Source organism: Carlito syrichta, unplaced genomic scaffold (genome assembly GCF_000164805.1).
Source record: "Carlito syrichta isolate Samal-C Ts95f unplaced genomic scaffold, Tarsius_syrichta-2.0.1 Scaffold315561, whole genome shotgun sequence".
Taxonomy (NCBI): domain Eukaryota; kingdom Metazoa; phylum Chordata; class Mammalia; order Primates; family Tarsiidae; genus Carlito; species Carlito syrichta.
The window spans coordinates 1,465,333-1,480,094 of record NW_007259657.1 but is presented as its reverse complement, the minus strand read 5'-3'; the positions used below and the strand labels follow the sequence as shown (position 1 = coordinate 1,480,094).

The window sequence follows — 14,762 nt, the reverse complement described above, 5'->3', positions numbered from 1 at the left end:
AATAATTCAACAGGAAAATGAGAGGATAACTTTAATGACTGGGCAGCAGAGGCAGATGAAAGAAACAAAATATTTACTGAACACATACCAAAGGTATAGTGATAAAAATTGTCATCATGCATTTATAGGCTCTGTAACAAGAAGGTCTCACAAGTTCAACGATGACTATAATTCACAATTATTAAAACTAAATTCTGAAAGTACATTACCCTTCTATTTGTGCCAATTTGTTGTCCATGATATAGGCCAAAGCAGCTGCAAGATCTTTCTTTAAATGGCCAACTTGATTTCCATTCACATTGTTGACTTTAATTGCATTTTTATCATAAGGGTTATTAGGCTCTCGTTGTAATGCAACCATTTCATTATTATTAACCTAATAAAAATGACAAACATAAAATTACATTATAAATAATGAACAGACAATAACAGCTTTACTTTATCATCCTTTATCTGGGATTTCCATGCTTTTTTTTTTTTTGAGTTGGAGTCTCACTGTTACCCAGACTAGAGTACAGTGGTATGCTCACGGCCACTGCAGCCTCAACCTGCTGGGCTCAGCAATCCTTCCGCCTCAGCCTGCCAAGTAGCTGGGACTACAGGCATGCACCACCACACCTGGTTAATTTTTTAATTTATTGTAGAGATGAGGTCTCGCCAAGTTGCCCAGCTGGTCTCAAACCTCTGGGCTCAGGTAATCCTCCTCCCACCTCAGTCTTTCAAAGGATTACAGGCATGAGCCACTGTACCCAGTTCTATCCATTTTTTAATGCTGCTTAAGACTGCATATAAGAAAAATGTAATTTGGGGACTCAGACTATAGAATACGAAAGCATATATTTTGCAATAATTCTTTAATAATACTTTCCTAATCTATATTCCCTAGGGCTGGGCATGGTAGCTCACGCCTGCAATTCCAGCACTTTGGGAAATCAAGGTGAGAGGGTTGCATGAGCCCAGGAGTTTGAGACCAGCCTGGGCAACATAGCAAGATCTCAAATCTACAAAAAAATAAAAATAAAAAAATTAGCCAGGCACAGTGGCACAGACCTGTAGTCCCAACTACTCAAGAGGCTGAGGTGGGAAGATCACCTGAGCCTAAGAATTTTTTTTTTTTGGGTTGGAGTCTCACTCTGTCGCCCAGGCTGAAGTGCAGTGGCACGCTCATGGCTACCATAGTCTCGACCTGCCGGGCTCAGGCAATACTTCCGCCTCACCCTTCCAAGTAGCTGGAACTACAGATGCACGCCACTACGCCAGGCTAATTTTTATGATTTATTGTAGAGACTAGGTCTCACCAAGTTGCCCGGGCTGGACTCGAAACCCCAGGCTCAGGCAATCCTCTCACCCTAGCCTCCCAAAGTGCTGGGATTATCGGCTGAGCCACTGCGCCCGGCCAAGCCTAGGAATTTGAGGCTACAGTGAGCTATGGTAGCACCACTGCACTATGGCCTATGCCAGAGCAAGATCCTGTCTCCTAAAAACAAAAAAGATATATATATATTTTATATTTATACACATTCACTAGGAAATTACTAAATCCTTTATAACTAAATACAGTCAAACCTAAACAATCAAATTCATACTTCTTAAAATTTTCAACATCCTAACTTCTGAAAAACAACTAACCTTTGAAGGCCTAGTATGTGCCAAGCATTGTTCTAAGTACACTTTACTCACTGACTTTTTTAAATTGTCACTATACTATCAGATGGTACTGTCACTATTTCCATTTTATAAATGAAGAAATTAAAGCATAGAAAGTGGGGCAACCTTCTCAGGTCCCCTCCTGCCGTGAGACCTTTTCTGTTCTCTCAATAAATCCTGCTTTCTCAAAAAAAAAAAGTTAAGTAGCTTGTCCAAAGCCACAAAGCTAATAGGTAATAGAGCTAGGATCTGAATCCAGACAGGCTGATTCCTGAGCCTGAATTCTCCAGAATAAGAAAAGGGGGGAAAAGACACTTCTAAGTCAGGGTGGAATTAGAATTTAAAAAACAGGCTGTCCATAGTGTCTCATGCTTGTAATCCCAGCACTTTGGAAGGCAGAGGCAAAAGGATTACCTGAGCCTAGGAATGCAAGACAAGCCTGGCCAGCTTGGTGAGACCTCATCTCTACAATAAATCAAAATAATTATCTGGCTGTGGTGGCACGCACCTGTGGTTCCAGCTGCTTGGAAGACTGAGGCAGAAAGATTGCCTGAGCCCAGCAGATCCAGGTTGCAGTGGCTGTGAGTGCGTCACTGCACTCCAGCCTGCTCGACAAAGTAAGACTTCGACTCAAAAAATAAGAAGTGGGGCACAGTGGCTCACACCTGTAATCCCAGCACTTTGGGAGGTAGAGGAGAGAGGGTTGCCTGAGCCCAAGGGTTCAAACCAGCCTGGGCAACTTGGTGAGACCCTGTCTCTACAACAAACCAAAAAATTAGCCAGGCATGGTGGGGCACACCTGTAGTTCCAGCTACTTGGAAGGGTGCAGGGGAGGGATCACCTGAGCCCAGCAGGTGAAGGCTGAGTTGGCTGTTAGCGTGCCACTGCTCTCCAACCTGGGCGACAGAGTGAGATCCCAACTTAAAAAAGAAAAAGAAAAAAAATATATCCAGCGTTCAACTCATGCCATTCTGACTCCACTTAATTAAAAGCTTTATGAGAGTAACATAATAAAAGTAGAGTAAGAACCGCTGAAAATTCTTCCCTTAATAAAAGCAACCAAAAAAATACTAGCAAAAATTTTCAGAATCAATTGTTTTCAGAACTCTAAGAACTAACCAAAGGTTTGCAGAAACCTGGGGAGCGTTTATTCAAGATAAACAGCCTTATATCAGTGTCTCAGTCCCATCCCCAGCTCTCTACTTACACTGTAGCCTTTAAAAATAACAGCCTGCTGGGATTCTAGGTGCAGCCTGGCATTCACCAGAGAGAGTTAAATGGAATCACAGCTCTTTCAAAGATGCATTCCCAAAGAACTGTCACTATCTGAACTGTCTTGACAGTCCCTAGAAGACTCCACTGGCAAGGTTGGCTATATTAAACCCACATAAAAAACCTTCTCCCTTGGGTGGATGTTTGTCAAAAGCAGTTTTCCAGGAAAGTGTTTTAACTTCTTGGCTGCCTGAGGCAGTGGCTAACAGTTGGAGCAAACAGTAGGATCACAAAAAGGCTTATGAAGAAAAGTTGGGGAGTCAGATGTCTGCAAGGGCTTCGGAAAGCTCCTAAATATTTCTGGAAATCTAGAAAGTCATAAGTAAGCATGGGGCTATGCCATGACCAGGGTTGTGTACATTCTCAGGAGACCTAAGAATATCCTAAACTCTCACCTCTGGCTGAACTTGAGGCATTTAAAAAGCAGGAAGTGAGAGTTAAAGCAGAGTTGTCAACTGTCTTAGAATGCTGCAGGAGTGCCCGCAAAACATACAGAAAACTCAGCAAAGTATGTGAAATTATTTGTTCTAGTATAAGCACAAGTTGACCACTAAGCTGAGCACAGACTTCAGTAACCACACATAATAAAGAGTAGTCTTTACAGAATTTTAATTCAGAAGAGTCACTGACAAACACTTATTACCAAAATCAGCAACAACAAAGAACCCTGGAAAAGAGGAATTCACAATCAATATCAACATTTCCCAAAAAGCACAGATATTCAACATACTAGAAAAAGAATTTAAGCCATTCTTTCACGTATGTTCAAAGACCTAAATCAAGCCATTTCTTTTTTCTTTTTTTGTTTTGAGTTGGAGTCTCACTCTATTGCCTAAGCTGGAAGGCAGTGGCACACTCACAGCCACCACAGCCTCGACCGGCTGGGCTCAGGCAATCCTTCTGCCTTAGCCTTCCAAGTAGCTGAAACTATAGGCATGTGCCACCATGCCCAGTTAATTTTTTGATTTATTGTAGAGATGAGGTCTCACCAAGTTGCCCAGGCTGGTCTCAAACCCACGAGCTCAGGCAATCCTCTCACCTCAGACTCCCAAAGTGCTGGGATTATAGGCATGAGCCACTGGCAGCCGGCTAAGCCATTTCTTTAGACTCGAGAAAACACCTCACCAAATAGGAAATCTGGACTCAAAAAGTACAAGAACTGAGTAAAAAATTCACTAGAAAGGTTCAACAGCAGATTTGAGTTGAAATCACAATCAGTGGAGTTGAAGATAGGTCAGGTGAGATTACACAATCTAAACAGAAAGAGAAAGTGAAAAACATAAACAAGAACAAGAGCCTCAGAGACCTGTAAAATCAAGCATACCAACACACATCTAATAAGAGTACCAGAAGGAGTAGAGAGAAAGGGGCAGAAAAAATATTCAAGAAATCAATGGGGAAAAACATTCCAAATTTGATGAAAACCATTTCTACACATAAAGAAGCTCAACACATGTTAAGGAGATCTGCACCTGGTAACATCAGAATCAAACTTCTGAAAGAATCTTGAAAGCAGCAAGAAAGGAGCAACTCTTCACACATAGGGGATCTTCAATAAGATTGGCATCTAATTTCTCATCAGAAACCATGGGAACCAGAAGGCAGTGGGATAACTTTCCAAGTGCTTAAGAAAAAAACTCAATCAATTTCACATCTGGCAAAATTACCTTTCAAAAATGAAGAAGAAACTAAGACATTTCTAGAGAAACAAAAACTGAAAGAACTCCTCACCAGTAGACCTGACCTACAGGAAATACTAAAGGAAGTTTTTCAGGCCAAGGTCAAAGAACACTAGACAGTAACTTGAATCCACATGAAGAAATTAAGAGCACAGGTAATCACATAAGTAAATATAAAAGACAGTATAAATATAATTTTTTCTACTTGATTTAAAGTGCATATAACAGTAATTATATCTGTGTTGATGAGTATACAACATAAATAAAATGCAATTTGTATGGTAACAGCACAAAGGAAGGGAACAGAACTACCTAGGAGCAGTTTTTATATACTATAAAATTAAGTTGGCACTAATCCAAACTAGACTCTTATAAATTAAGATGTTAATTGTAATCACTAAGGCAATCATAAGAAAATAAAATATACAGTAAAAGAAACAAGAGAACTAAAATAGTATACTAAAAACATCTATTCATGGGAGACAGAGACCTTGTCTCAAATAAGTAAATAAAATACTTTTCAACATAAAAGTAGTATCGGAGGCCAGACCCAAAGGCTACATATTGTGTGAATGATTTCACACAAGTCAACGGCAAGCGAATTCATACAAACAGAAAGTAGATTGATTAGCAGTTGCCAGGGACTGAGGGCAGTGGGTAATGGGGAGTGCCTACTAATGGGAATGGGGTTTCTTTATGGAGTGATGGAAATGTTGTCAAACTAGATAGTGAGAATGGTTGCACAACAACCCCTCATGAATAGTCTAAAAAGTACTCAACTATACACTTTAAAATGGTAAATTTTGATATATGCATTATTTTAACTTTTTAAATTTCCTAAAGAGCAGCTTCAAACATCTGCCAGCATCTGTCTACTGTCTCAAGAGAACCACAGCCTGAACCAATCAGAATGAAACACACATTCCCTCTAACCTTTGGAGATATGAGGCACAGCTCTGTTTTCTCCTAGCCTACTACCCCCCTCTGCCACTACCTACATAGCATGATCCTTTTTAAACCAGATTATACAGATCCTAGAAAATATATAACAAAAAAAAACAGGGCAAAAAAACTAACAATTTTTTGAGGATTTTCATCTCAGAGAAAATAACTACATAACAATCATGTATTTTAACAGAGTACCATTCCATTAAAATTAGAATAGAATATATATGAGCCAAAATACTGGGGTCTATAAAAACAAACATGGTCAAAACAGCAAGACAGAAAAGGACATTAAGAAAACCAAAAAGATTAAGACAGCAACAAAAATAATTAGAGCTAATCATAACAATACAGTCATGCCCCACGTTTTCAGCAATGATTGACCACATGAACAGTGATTCCCATAAGAATATAATGGAGAGGCTCTTTTTTTATCTTTTACATAGACGTTTTACTGTACCATTACATATTTAGATAAGCTTAGTTATGCAAATGCTTACCAACGTGTGACACTGCCTTCAGTGCTCAGTACAGTAACATCCTGTACAAATTTGTAGCCTAGGAGCAAAAGGCCATATCATAGAGCCTAAGTGTGTAGTAGGCTGTATCAGTCAGGTATGTGTTAAGTATACTCTATGATGTTCACAGAATGAAAAAATTACCTAATATGCATTTTTCAGATTATAACCCCATCATTAAATAATACATGACTGTATTTTAGAATAGAAAAATAAACTACTGCATTATAAAATAAAGACTTTGATGGGTCAAGAAATAATTTACCTACTAGTTTACTGAAAACAAACTTTAAAAAAACCTAAAAGTTAAAAATAAAAAATGCTATTATATAACATTAGATAAAGGCAATGCAATACTTAAAATAGAAAAGAAATTTTTTTTTGAGACAGGATCTCACTCTGTTGGTCACACAGTGGCATGATCATAGCTCACTACAGCCTCAAATTCCTGGGCCCAAGTGATCTCAAAGCTTCAACTTCATGTCACCAGTCCCTTCTCTGTTTTTTAATTTTTTTTTTTTTTGAGACAGATTCTCACTGTGTTGTACAGGCTACTCTCAAAGACCTGGCCTCAAGTGATCCTACCACCTAGGCCTCCCAAAGTGCTGAGGTTATAGGCATGAGCCGCCACATCCAGCCTAAAAGAAAAATTATTGAGCCAAGAAAAATAATCATTTAAAAAAATTCAAGCTGGGAGTAGTGGCTCACACCTATAATCCCAGCACTTTGGGAGATGGAGGCCAGAGGACTGCCTGAGTTCAGGAGTCTGAGACCAGTCTGAGCAACATGGTGAGACCTCATCTGTACAATAAATCAAAAAATTAGCCAGGCATTATGGCACATGCCTGTAGTTCCAGCTACTTGGAAGGTTGAGGGGGAAGGATTGCCTGAGCCCAGCATGTCAAAGCTGCAGTGGCTGTGAGCAGCATGCCACTGCACTCCATCCTGGGCGACAGAGTGAAACTCTGACTCAAAAAAAAAAAAAAAAAATCCAAGGGCTGCTGTTTAAAAGAAATAAAACAGAAATGCCTATCAAGGCTGACCGATAAAAAAATATAAGAATAGGCCAGGCTCGGTGGCTCAGCCTGTGACCTCGTCTCTACAATAAAACAAAAATTAGCCGGGCATAGTAGTGCATGCCTGTAGTTCTGGCTACTTGGAAGGCTAAGGCAGAAGGATCGCCGGAGCCCAGCAGGTCGACACTGGAGTAGCTGTGAGTGTGCCACAGCACTCCAGCCTAGGCGACAGAGACTCTAACTCAAAAACATATGTAGATAGATATAGATATAGATATAGATATGAATAGACACAAAAGTATAGCAAAGAATGAAAACAGCAATGTAACCATAAACATGTTAAAAATTTTAAGTATAAGTGATTACTATGTACAACTCTATGGAAATAAATTTGAAAATCTAAATTAAGTGGATGTTTTTCTTTAAAAATATAACTAAAATTGACCAAAGAAGTACCTGAATTACACTGAGTAAAAGAATCCAGACTTAAATGAATATATACTGTCTGATTCTAGAATAAACAAAATTTACCTACAGTGACAGAAATCAAACTGGCGGTTACCTACGGCAGGAGGAGAGAGAAATGATTTCAAGAGGATCCAACAGAACTTTCAGGAGATGGATGCAATCTATATGCTGATTTGGGTGTTGATTATCAGGTTGTATCTTTGTCAAAACTCTAGGAATTATGCACTGTGGCTCAAGCCTGTAATCCCAGCACTTTGGGAGGCACAGAGGCCAGAGGATTGCCTGAGCTCAGGGGTTCAAGACCAGCCTGAGCAATAAGGCAAGACCTCGTCTCTTCAATAATCAAAAACTCAGCCACGTGTGGTGGCACATGCCTGTGGTTCCAGCTATGTGGAAGGCTGAGGCGGAAGGACAGCCTGAACCTAGCAGGTCAAGGCTGAGGTGGCTTTGAGCATGCCACTGTACTCCAGCCTGGGTGACAGAGTGACACTCTGACTCAAAAAAAAAAATTGGGGGTCTACAATGTGATCGAAAAAAAACCCCAATGACTAGGCTGGGCGTGGTAGCTCATGCCTATAATCCCAGCACTTTGGAAGGCTGAGGTGAGAGGATTACCTGAGCCTACAGGCTCAAGACCAGCCTGGGCAACCTGGTGGAGAGCTCATCTCTACAGTAAATAAAAAAATTAGCAGAGCATGGTAGAGCGTGCCTGTAGTTATAGCTACTTGGAAGACGGAGGCGTAAGGATCACCTGAACCCAGCAGGTCAAGGCTGCAGTGGCCATATGCCACTGCATTCCAGCCTGGGCAACAGAGTGAGACCCTGACGCATAAAATAAAATAAAAATAAATAAAATAAAATATGTGTATTTTATCATATGTAAACCGCAACTCAATAAAGTTGAAAAAAGTTAAAATAATAAGTATGCAACAATAACACCAATTTTATTACAATATTTTTATAAGTGATCAACTCCAAGATGTCCACCAATAAAGAAATTAAAAGTATAATAAGTTTTTATTAACATGAAAAGATAATCTTAATATTTTGCTAAGAGAAAAAAATGATCATAATAGGCATAATATAGAATCTTCTATTTATTAATACATGGTTCTAATTTACTTGCCTATGTTCACAGAAAAAAGTGTAGAAGATATAAAACAAATAAGTTATAATTCTGAATAGTATCTTCAGGAAGATTTAATTCTTTTCTAGTCATTTTAAAATAATGAATATGTATTGCCTACAAAATAAATAATATATATTCTGAAAAATAAGAAAGCTGATCATTACTTTTAGTCAGTACACATTTTTATTAGATTAGCAGTGTCATAGAGAGTATTCCAAGGTCAACAAATAATGATCATTCTAGGATAGTAACATCCATAATCTAGTATTTCACAGTAGTATGAAATAACTTAGAAAACAATGTAAGTTTGAAAAAAATAGCACAAACCTGAAATAGGAAAGATCAGAAATCAATGAAAGCTAGAGAAGAGGTAGATATTAAAAAAGAACTAACAGATTTCAGAAATCAAAGAAGAAAATTAGAAGAACAAAAAAACATTTCAAGAATAAAGTAGGAAAAGCACAAGAGAGAAAATACCTTGTGAAAAATATGGTAAGAAAAAATTATGAAAAACAGAAAAGTGAAAAAATATGACAAAAAGGATTTCAGAAGAAGTAACAGACATACAGACAGAAGAAATCTAATATAAAGAAAAGCCAGGAGCCGTGGCTCACACCTGTAATCCCAATACTTTGGGAGGCTGAGGTGAGAGGACTGCCTGAGCCCACAGGTTCGAGACCTGCCTGGGCAATATGGCGAGACCTCATCTCTACAAAATCAAAAAATTAGCTGGGCATAGTGGCGCGTGCCTATGGTTCCAGCTACTTGGAGGCTGAGGCAGAAGGATCACCTGAGGCCAGCAGGTTGAGGCTGCAGGAGCCATGAGCGTGCTACTGCACTCCAGCCTGGGCAGCAGAGTGAGACTCTGAGTAAAAAAAAATTTAAAAATAAAACTATATATATATATAAAGACAGACAGAAAGGGTCAGAAATGGTGGCTCACACTTGTAATCCTAGCACTTCAGGAGGCCAAGACAGGAGGATCACTTAAGTCCAGGAGTTCCAAAGCCAGCCTGGACAACACAGTGAGATCTCGTACCCACAAAAAATTCAAAAATTCTTTGGGGCCGGGCTCAGTAGCTCAGCCTGTAATTACAGCGCTTTGGGAGACCGAGGTGAGTGGACTGCCTGAACCTGCGGGTTCGAGACCTGCCTGGGCAACTTGGCGAGACCTCATTTCTACAATAAATCAAAAATTAGCCAGGCGTGGTAGCACACGCCTGTAATTTCAGCTACTTGGAAGGCTGAGGCGGAAGGACCACCGGAGCCCAGCAGGCCAAGGCTGCGGTGGCTGGGAGGTGCCACTGCCCTCCAATCTGGGTGACAGAGTGAAACTCCAACTCAAAAAAATAAAAATTAAAATATTAAAAAATAAAATAACAATCAGTTGAGTGTGGCGATGCATGCCTGTAGTTCCAGCTACTTGGGAGGCTGAGAAAGGAGGATCATCTGAGGCCAGGAGGCTGAGGCTGCAGTAAGCCAGGATCGTGCCACTGCACTTCAGCCTGGGCTTCAGACTGAGACTCTGTCTCAAAAGAATAAAAACAAAGATAGAATGGAGTCCCTGAAGAAGAAAAACAAGCTTTGGAACAAGGCAAACATTTAAAACTATAGTTACAGAAAAAAAATTCTGAAATAGATGAAAACAACTTTATATCCTAGTCAAACTATTAAACTTTTAAGACAAAGCAAACATTCAAATTATCTTTTTTGTTATCCAGGAAAAAAAAAATTCCCGTTCACTTAAGTGGGAGAGATGATCATACTAGCATAAGAATTCTCACCAACATTTCATGCAACATTGAGATATGGAGAGAAAATATAGGTCAAGGATTTTAGTCAGCCAAATCTACAAAAACTTTGTAGAAAATACTGTTTCTTCTTAAGGAATCTCCTAGTCAACACATATCAGGCTATCACAAAACAATACAAGAAGCTCCAATGTAAAGAAAATATGAAAGACAAATCCAGAACATGGAACACTTTCCCAGGGATTCTCTTGCTGAATATGCTTCAGACAACCAAAAAAAAAAAAAAAAAGTGTTTTGAAAAGTTTCAATATAAGATAAATACTGGGGAATGGAAAAACTAATAAATCCATAAGACTCCACAACACAAAACATAAAAAAACTTATTTTTGCAACAAATCAATGACACGAAACAAGGTGTTAGGGATGGAGGTGGAACAGGGGGTTATGACCCGTAAATAACCAAAGATAACATATGAACCTTGTTTTCATTTCAATTCGAAAAAAATCAACTATAAAGTCATGTTTAAGTAGACAAAAATCCAATTTTGGATTTGTTACCATATGCAATAAGAAATCATTAATTTTGTTAAGTATGAAAATGACATGTAAGATGACTTTTTTTAGAGATACATACTGAATTATTTAAATATAAATCAATAAATTTGGGGTTTACCTTCATACAAAAGGACAAAAGAGAAAAAAAAAGATGAAGCAAATATGGAAGTCTTGTTAACTGTTGAATATGGATGATGAGTAAATGGAAGCTTACTGTATTAGCCTTTCTACTTCTGTGTATATTTGAAACTGTTCATAAATAAAATCAGATGGTTTAGTATCCAAATAACACAAAAGCATACTACATGACAATAACAAACATAAGTACTGATCAGAGGATGTTGTGTTTTTTTAATGTCTTTCTTTCCTACACACACACACACACACACACACACACACACACACACACACACACACGATGCAGAAAACAGATACAGAAAGATACAAACTGAAAGATACAGATAGAAAAGGTGGGAGACAGCCTCATTATTTTTTTATAGAAAGGGTCCTAAAAATAGGAAATTCTCTTATCTATCTAATTTTAAAATACTAAAGTCCAAAAATGTGCTGAGGAGCACAAGTAGAGAAAGAAACTTGGAAGTTATTTCCCAAATGTATCATATAGTATCTGTCCATTTTACACAAATCTTTTAATCTTCTGGACTTCCAGTTCCTCAGTTACATAAAGAGGATAACAGATGACCTATCTTCCTCTGTGTTACTGTAGGATCAAATACAGTACAGGCAAAATTTCTGTGCATATGTAAACATAATATAAACATAAAGGCATATAAATCAAAGCAGTTCAGATATTTGTTAGCTCTTGCCTTTGTAAATTTCAATTACTTAAAGTAAAATAAATATTAACTGTACTTATCACTTTCTAATTCTCTTATTTTCTAAGTTAATACCATACATATCACAATTTAACTGAGTATCTATTGTTATACTCACTACTCCTGTGTAATAGCGTAGTCCAACCACATGACCTCTTAAAGTTCCAAATAAAACTGAATCTAGCTCTTCATCACTAGTGAGGAAGTCATCTGGAGGGATAACATCTTGGAATTCAAAACGTGGAAAGAAAGTTGGATATGAGAGGCGTGGAAAATTTCCATGGACTCCATATTGGACAGTCTGCAAGTACTTCCAAACAGGATCCCTATTGAAAAAAAAAAAAGACACAGAAAAACAGCATCATACTTAACCAAATATTTCTAAAGACCGTACTAGCATTTATAGGGCAATAGCTTTTTCACCCTTTATTTCAGCAAATGAAATCTTAAATGGGAACCAGTTACTCTGGTTAAGGCAGGAATTGGATGCAGTGAGACGGGAAGGCTTCCAGGAACCCTCTCTGCTCAATACTGGCTCGTCTATCCCTACAGGTATTCAAAATGAAAAACCCAGTAAGGGTTCACAAATCTCTTTCCTAGTGAAAATCATCTATTTAAATGGAAATATATGTGATGTCAGTAACCACAATTATATGCCAAAATGTCAATAGGGATTTTGCCCATGAAACTGTATTTTTTCAGGTAATACGCCCAGCACACGTTAATTCCCTCCGAACAAAACACTTTTTTCAGGTATCCAAACCATGCCATCAAGAGAAACTGACCTCACGCCTGTGACCTCACCTCGTTGATGGAAAGGTAACCCACCCCCCTTAGGTGTAATTGTTTCAGGAACGGGCATGAAAATCAATGTGGACAATGAAAAGTGAGGAGAGAAATCTACTGGGGGATTTCAGGAAGTTTCCATTATCCTAAGAACAGACAGTCGCTTATGTGTCCTGCGTTTTCCTCCCAAGTCGCGCGCACCTTTTGGCTCCCCTGCAAATCTATATTTGCACGTCTGTGCCTGCACAGAAATTGGGAGCTACTCCGGGACAAGGGCTGTTCCTTGGCTCCCCTCTCCGATCACAATGCCGAGGGCACGGTGGACATCTCATGCATGTTTTGTTGAATAAAGCACGGGCCGCGCAGCTTGCAGCCCGGGCCCCCCGCAGCCTGTGACAGTGATTTCCCAAGGCCCTGGCACGAGACGCGCCCGAGCAGCCTCTGCTCGCCAGCCAAGACAATGCATGTATTCCTCCCGCGGCCACACGGGCGACCCGCAGAACGAATAACAGCTGCACAAATCGCCCGGGTAACGCCAAGGGGCCGCGGGGAAGGTCAGGTTCATTTGGGGACGCCTCCAGGCCGTTAGCCTCAGCGCCCCACCCCCTCCGCCCCCTTCACCTCTTGAACATCCAGGACATGGCGCTGAGCGGGACGACAAGGGAAGCGCCTGGGCGTCCCCGGATCGTTCTCGAGCCGCCTCGATAGGCCTTCTTCCAGGCCCCACAGCCCAGAAGCCGGAGACCGGTTCCGAGCGCGGAATCGAGCGCGCACGACTGAAGGCTAAGACGCAGCAAGCCCAGTCAGACGTCGACGCCGTCTCCTTCTAGCAACAATCTGAGCGACCAGCGACGCTCCGTGACTGGCACTGACAACGCCCAATCGCGAGGAGGAGACTGCGGATACAAGCCAATCAGGGCACGGAGAGGCGGGCGACTCCGCCCCGCGCTGCCATTCAAAGACGGTGGGGGGTCCCGGCAGTAGGGGCGGTTCCATCCGGGTTCTTCCCCGCCCCCAAGGCGGTCGCGCGGGAAAGCCACGCGGCCCCGGGGGTGCGACTGCGGTGCCCGCGGTACCCGCAGAGCCGGCGTTTTCTGCTCCATCCTCCGCCTCTAACCAAGGAAGACGACTGTCCTTTCCGTTAGCGCCCTCGAGTCCCAAGTCCCAGCTCCATTCTTCAGGCCCTCTTTTGTCCTGCCTTTCATTTTGTGCTCAAGTAAAGCGACACGTAATGGGGTCCTCCACCGAATGTGGTCCGCTGCTTGCGATCCCCGAAGCCCCCCACGAGACTGTCCTTCGCTTCCTGTATTGAATCCTGGGGATTTGCGCTCAAAAGTTTCGCTTAAAATGGCTCATCAGAGCATCTAGGAGACACTCGGAGTTCGGAAAATCTTCCCTGGAACGTACAGAAGCCCCCTCCCAGCTGTGTGTGTGTTTCTTTTGAGTCGGGGGTCCCATTCTATCAGTCAGGTTGGAGAGCAGTAGTTCTATCGGGGCTCACCGCAGCTTCCACCTTCTAGGGCTTGGGAGAGTAGCTGGGACTACAGATGCGCATCACTAGGCCTGGTTAATTTTTGGATGTATTTGTGTAGAGAGGAGGTCTCGCTGTGTTGCCCAGGCTGGTTTCTGACTTCGGAGCTCAAGCAGTGCTCCCGCCTGGGCCTCCCAAAGTGTGGGATTGCAGGCAAATTTTCTTTTTCTTTTCTTTTCTTTTTTTTTTTTTTGAGTCGGAGTGTCACTCTGCCGCCCAGGCTGGAGTGCAGTGGCACGCTCATGGCCACCGCAGCCTAGACCTGCTGGGCTCAGGCAATCCTTCCGCATCAGCCTTCCAAGTAGCTGGAACCACAGGCGAGCGCCAACACGCCCAGCTGATTTTTTTTTTAATCGTAGAGACGAAGTCTCGCTATGTTGCTCAGGCTGGTCTCGAACTCCTGGGCACAGACTCTCACCTTCACCTCCCCAAACGCCGGGATTACAGGCGTGAACCACTGCGCTCCGCAAATTTTCATTTCTGAGTACAGGAAAGCCCTGACAGATGATCATCGCACAGTTAACTTTGAGGGCGGTGCAGGAAGTGGTGGGCGGGGCCAGCGTGAAGAAGCTTGCTTTCCCCTGGGGGACCGCAGGGGGCGCTCTGTGGGGCGAGTGGGCATACGAGGT

General features: G+C 41.3%; 1 protein-coding gene across 10 annotated transcripts in view; it reads right to left on the bottom strand.

The window, feature by feature from the left end:
- HLTF (helicase like transcription factor) overlaps positions 1 to 13,462 on the bottom strand; it is a 66,935-nt gene extending 53,473 nt beyond the window's left edge. For all 10 annotated transcript variants that reach the window (XM_008072967.1, XM_008072968.1, XM_021706418.1 and 7 more), the window contains exons 1-3: positions 13,224 to 13,462; positions 11,935 to 12,142; positions 210 to 376 (exon numbers count right to left, since the gene is read on the bottom strand). In XM_008072967.1, the coding sequence (XP_008071158.1) occupies positions 210 to 376; positions 11,935 to 12,142; positions 13,224 to 13,243 (395 nt within the window). In that variant the 5' untranslated portion in view covers positions 13,244 to 13,462. The remainder of the gene's footprint in view (positions 1 to 209; positions 377 to 11,934; positions 12,143 to 13,223) is intronic.
- Between the last annotated feature and the right edge of the window lie 1,300 nt (positions 13,463 to 14,762).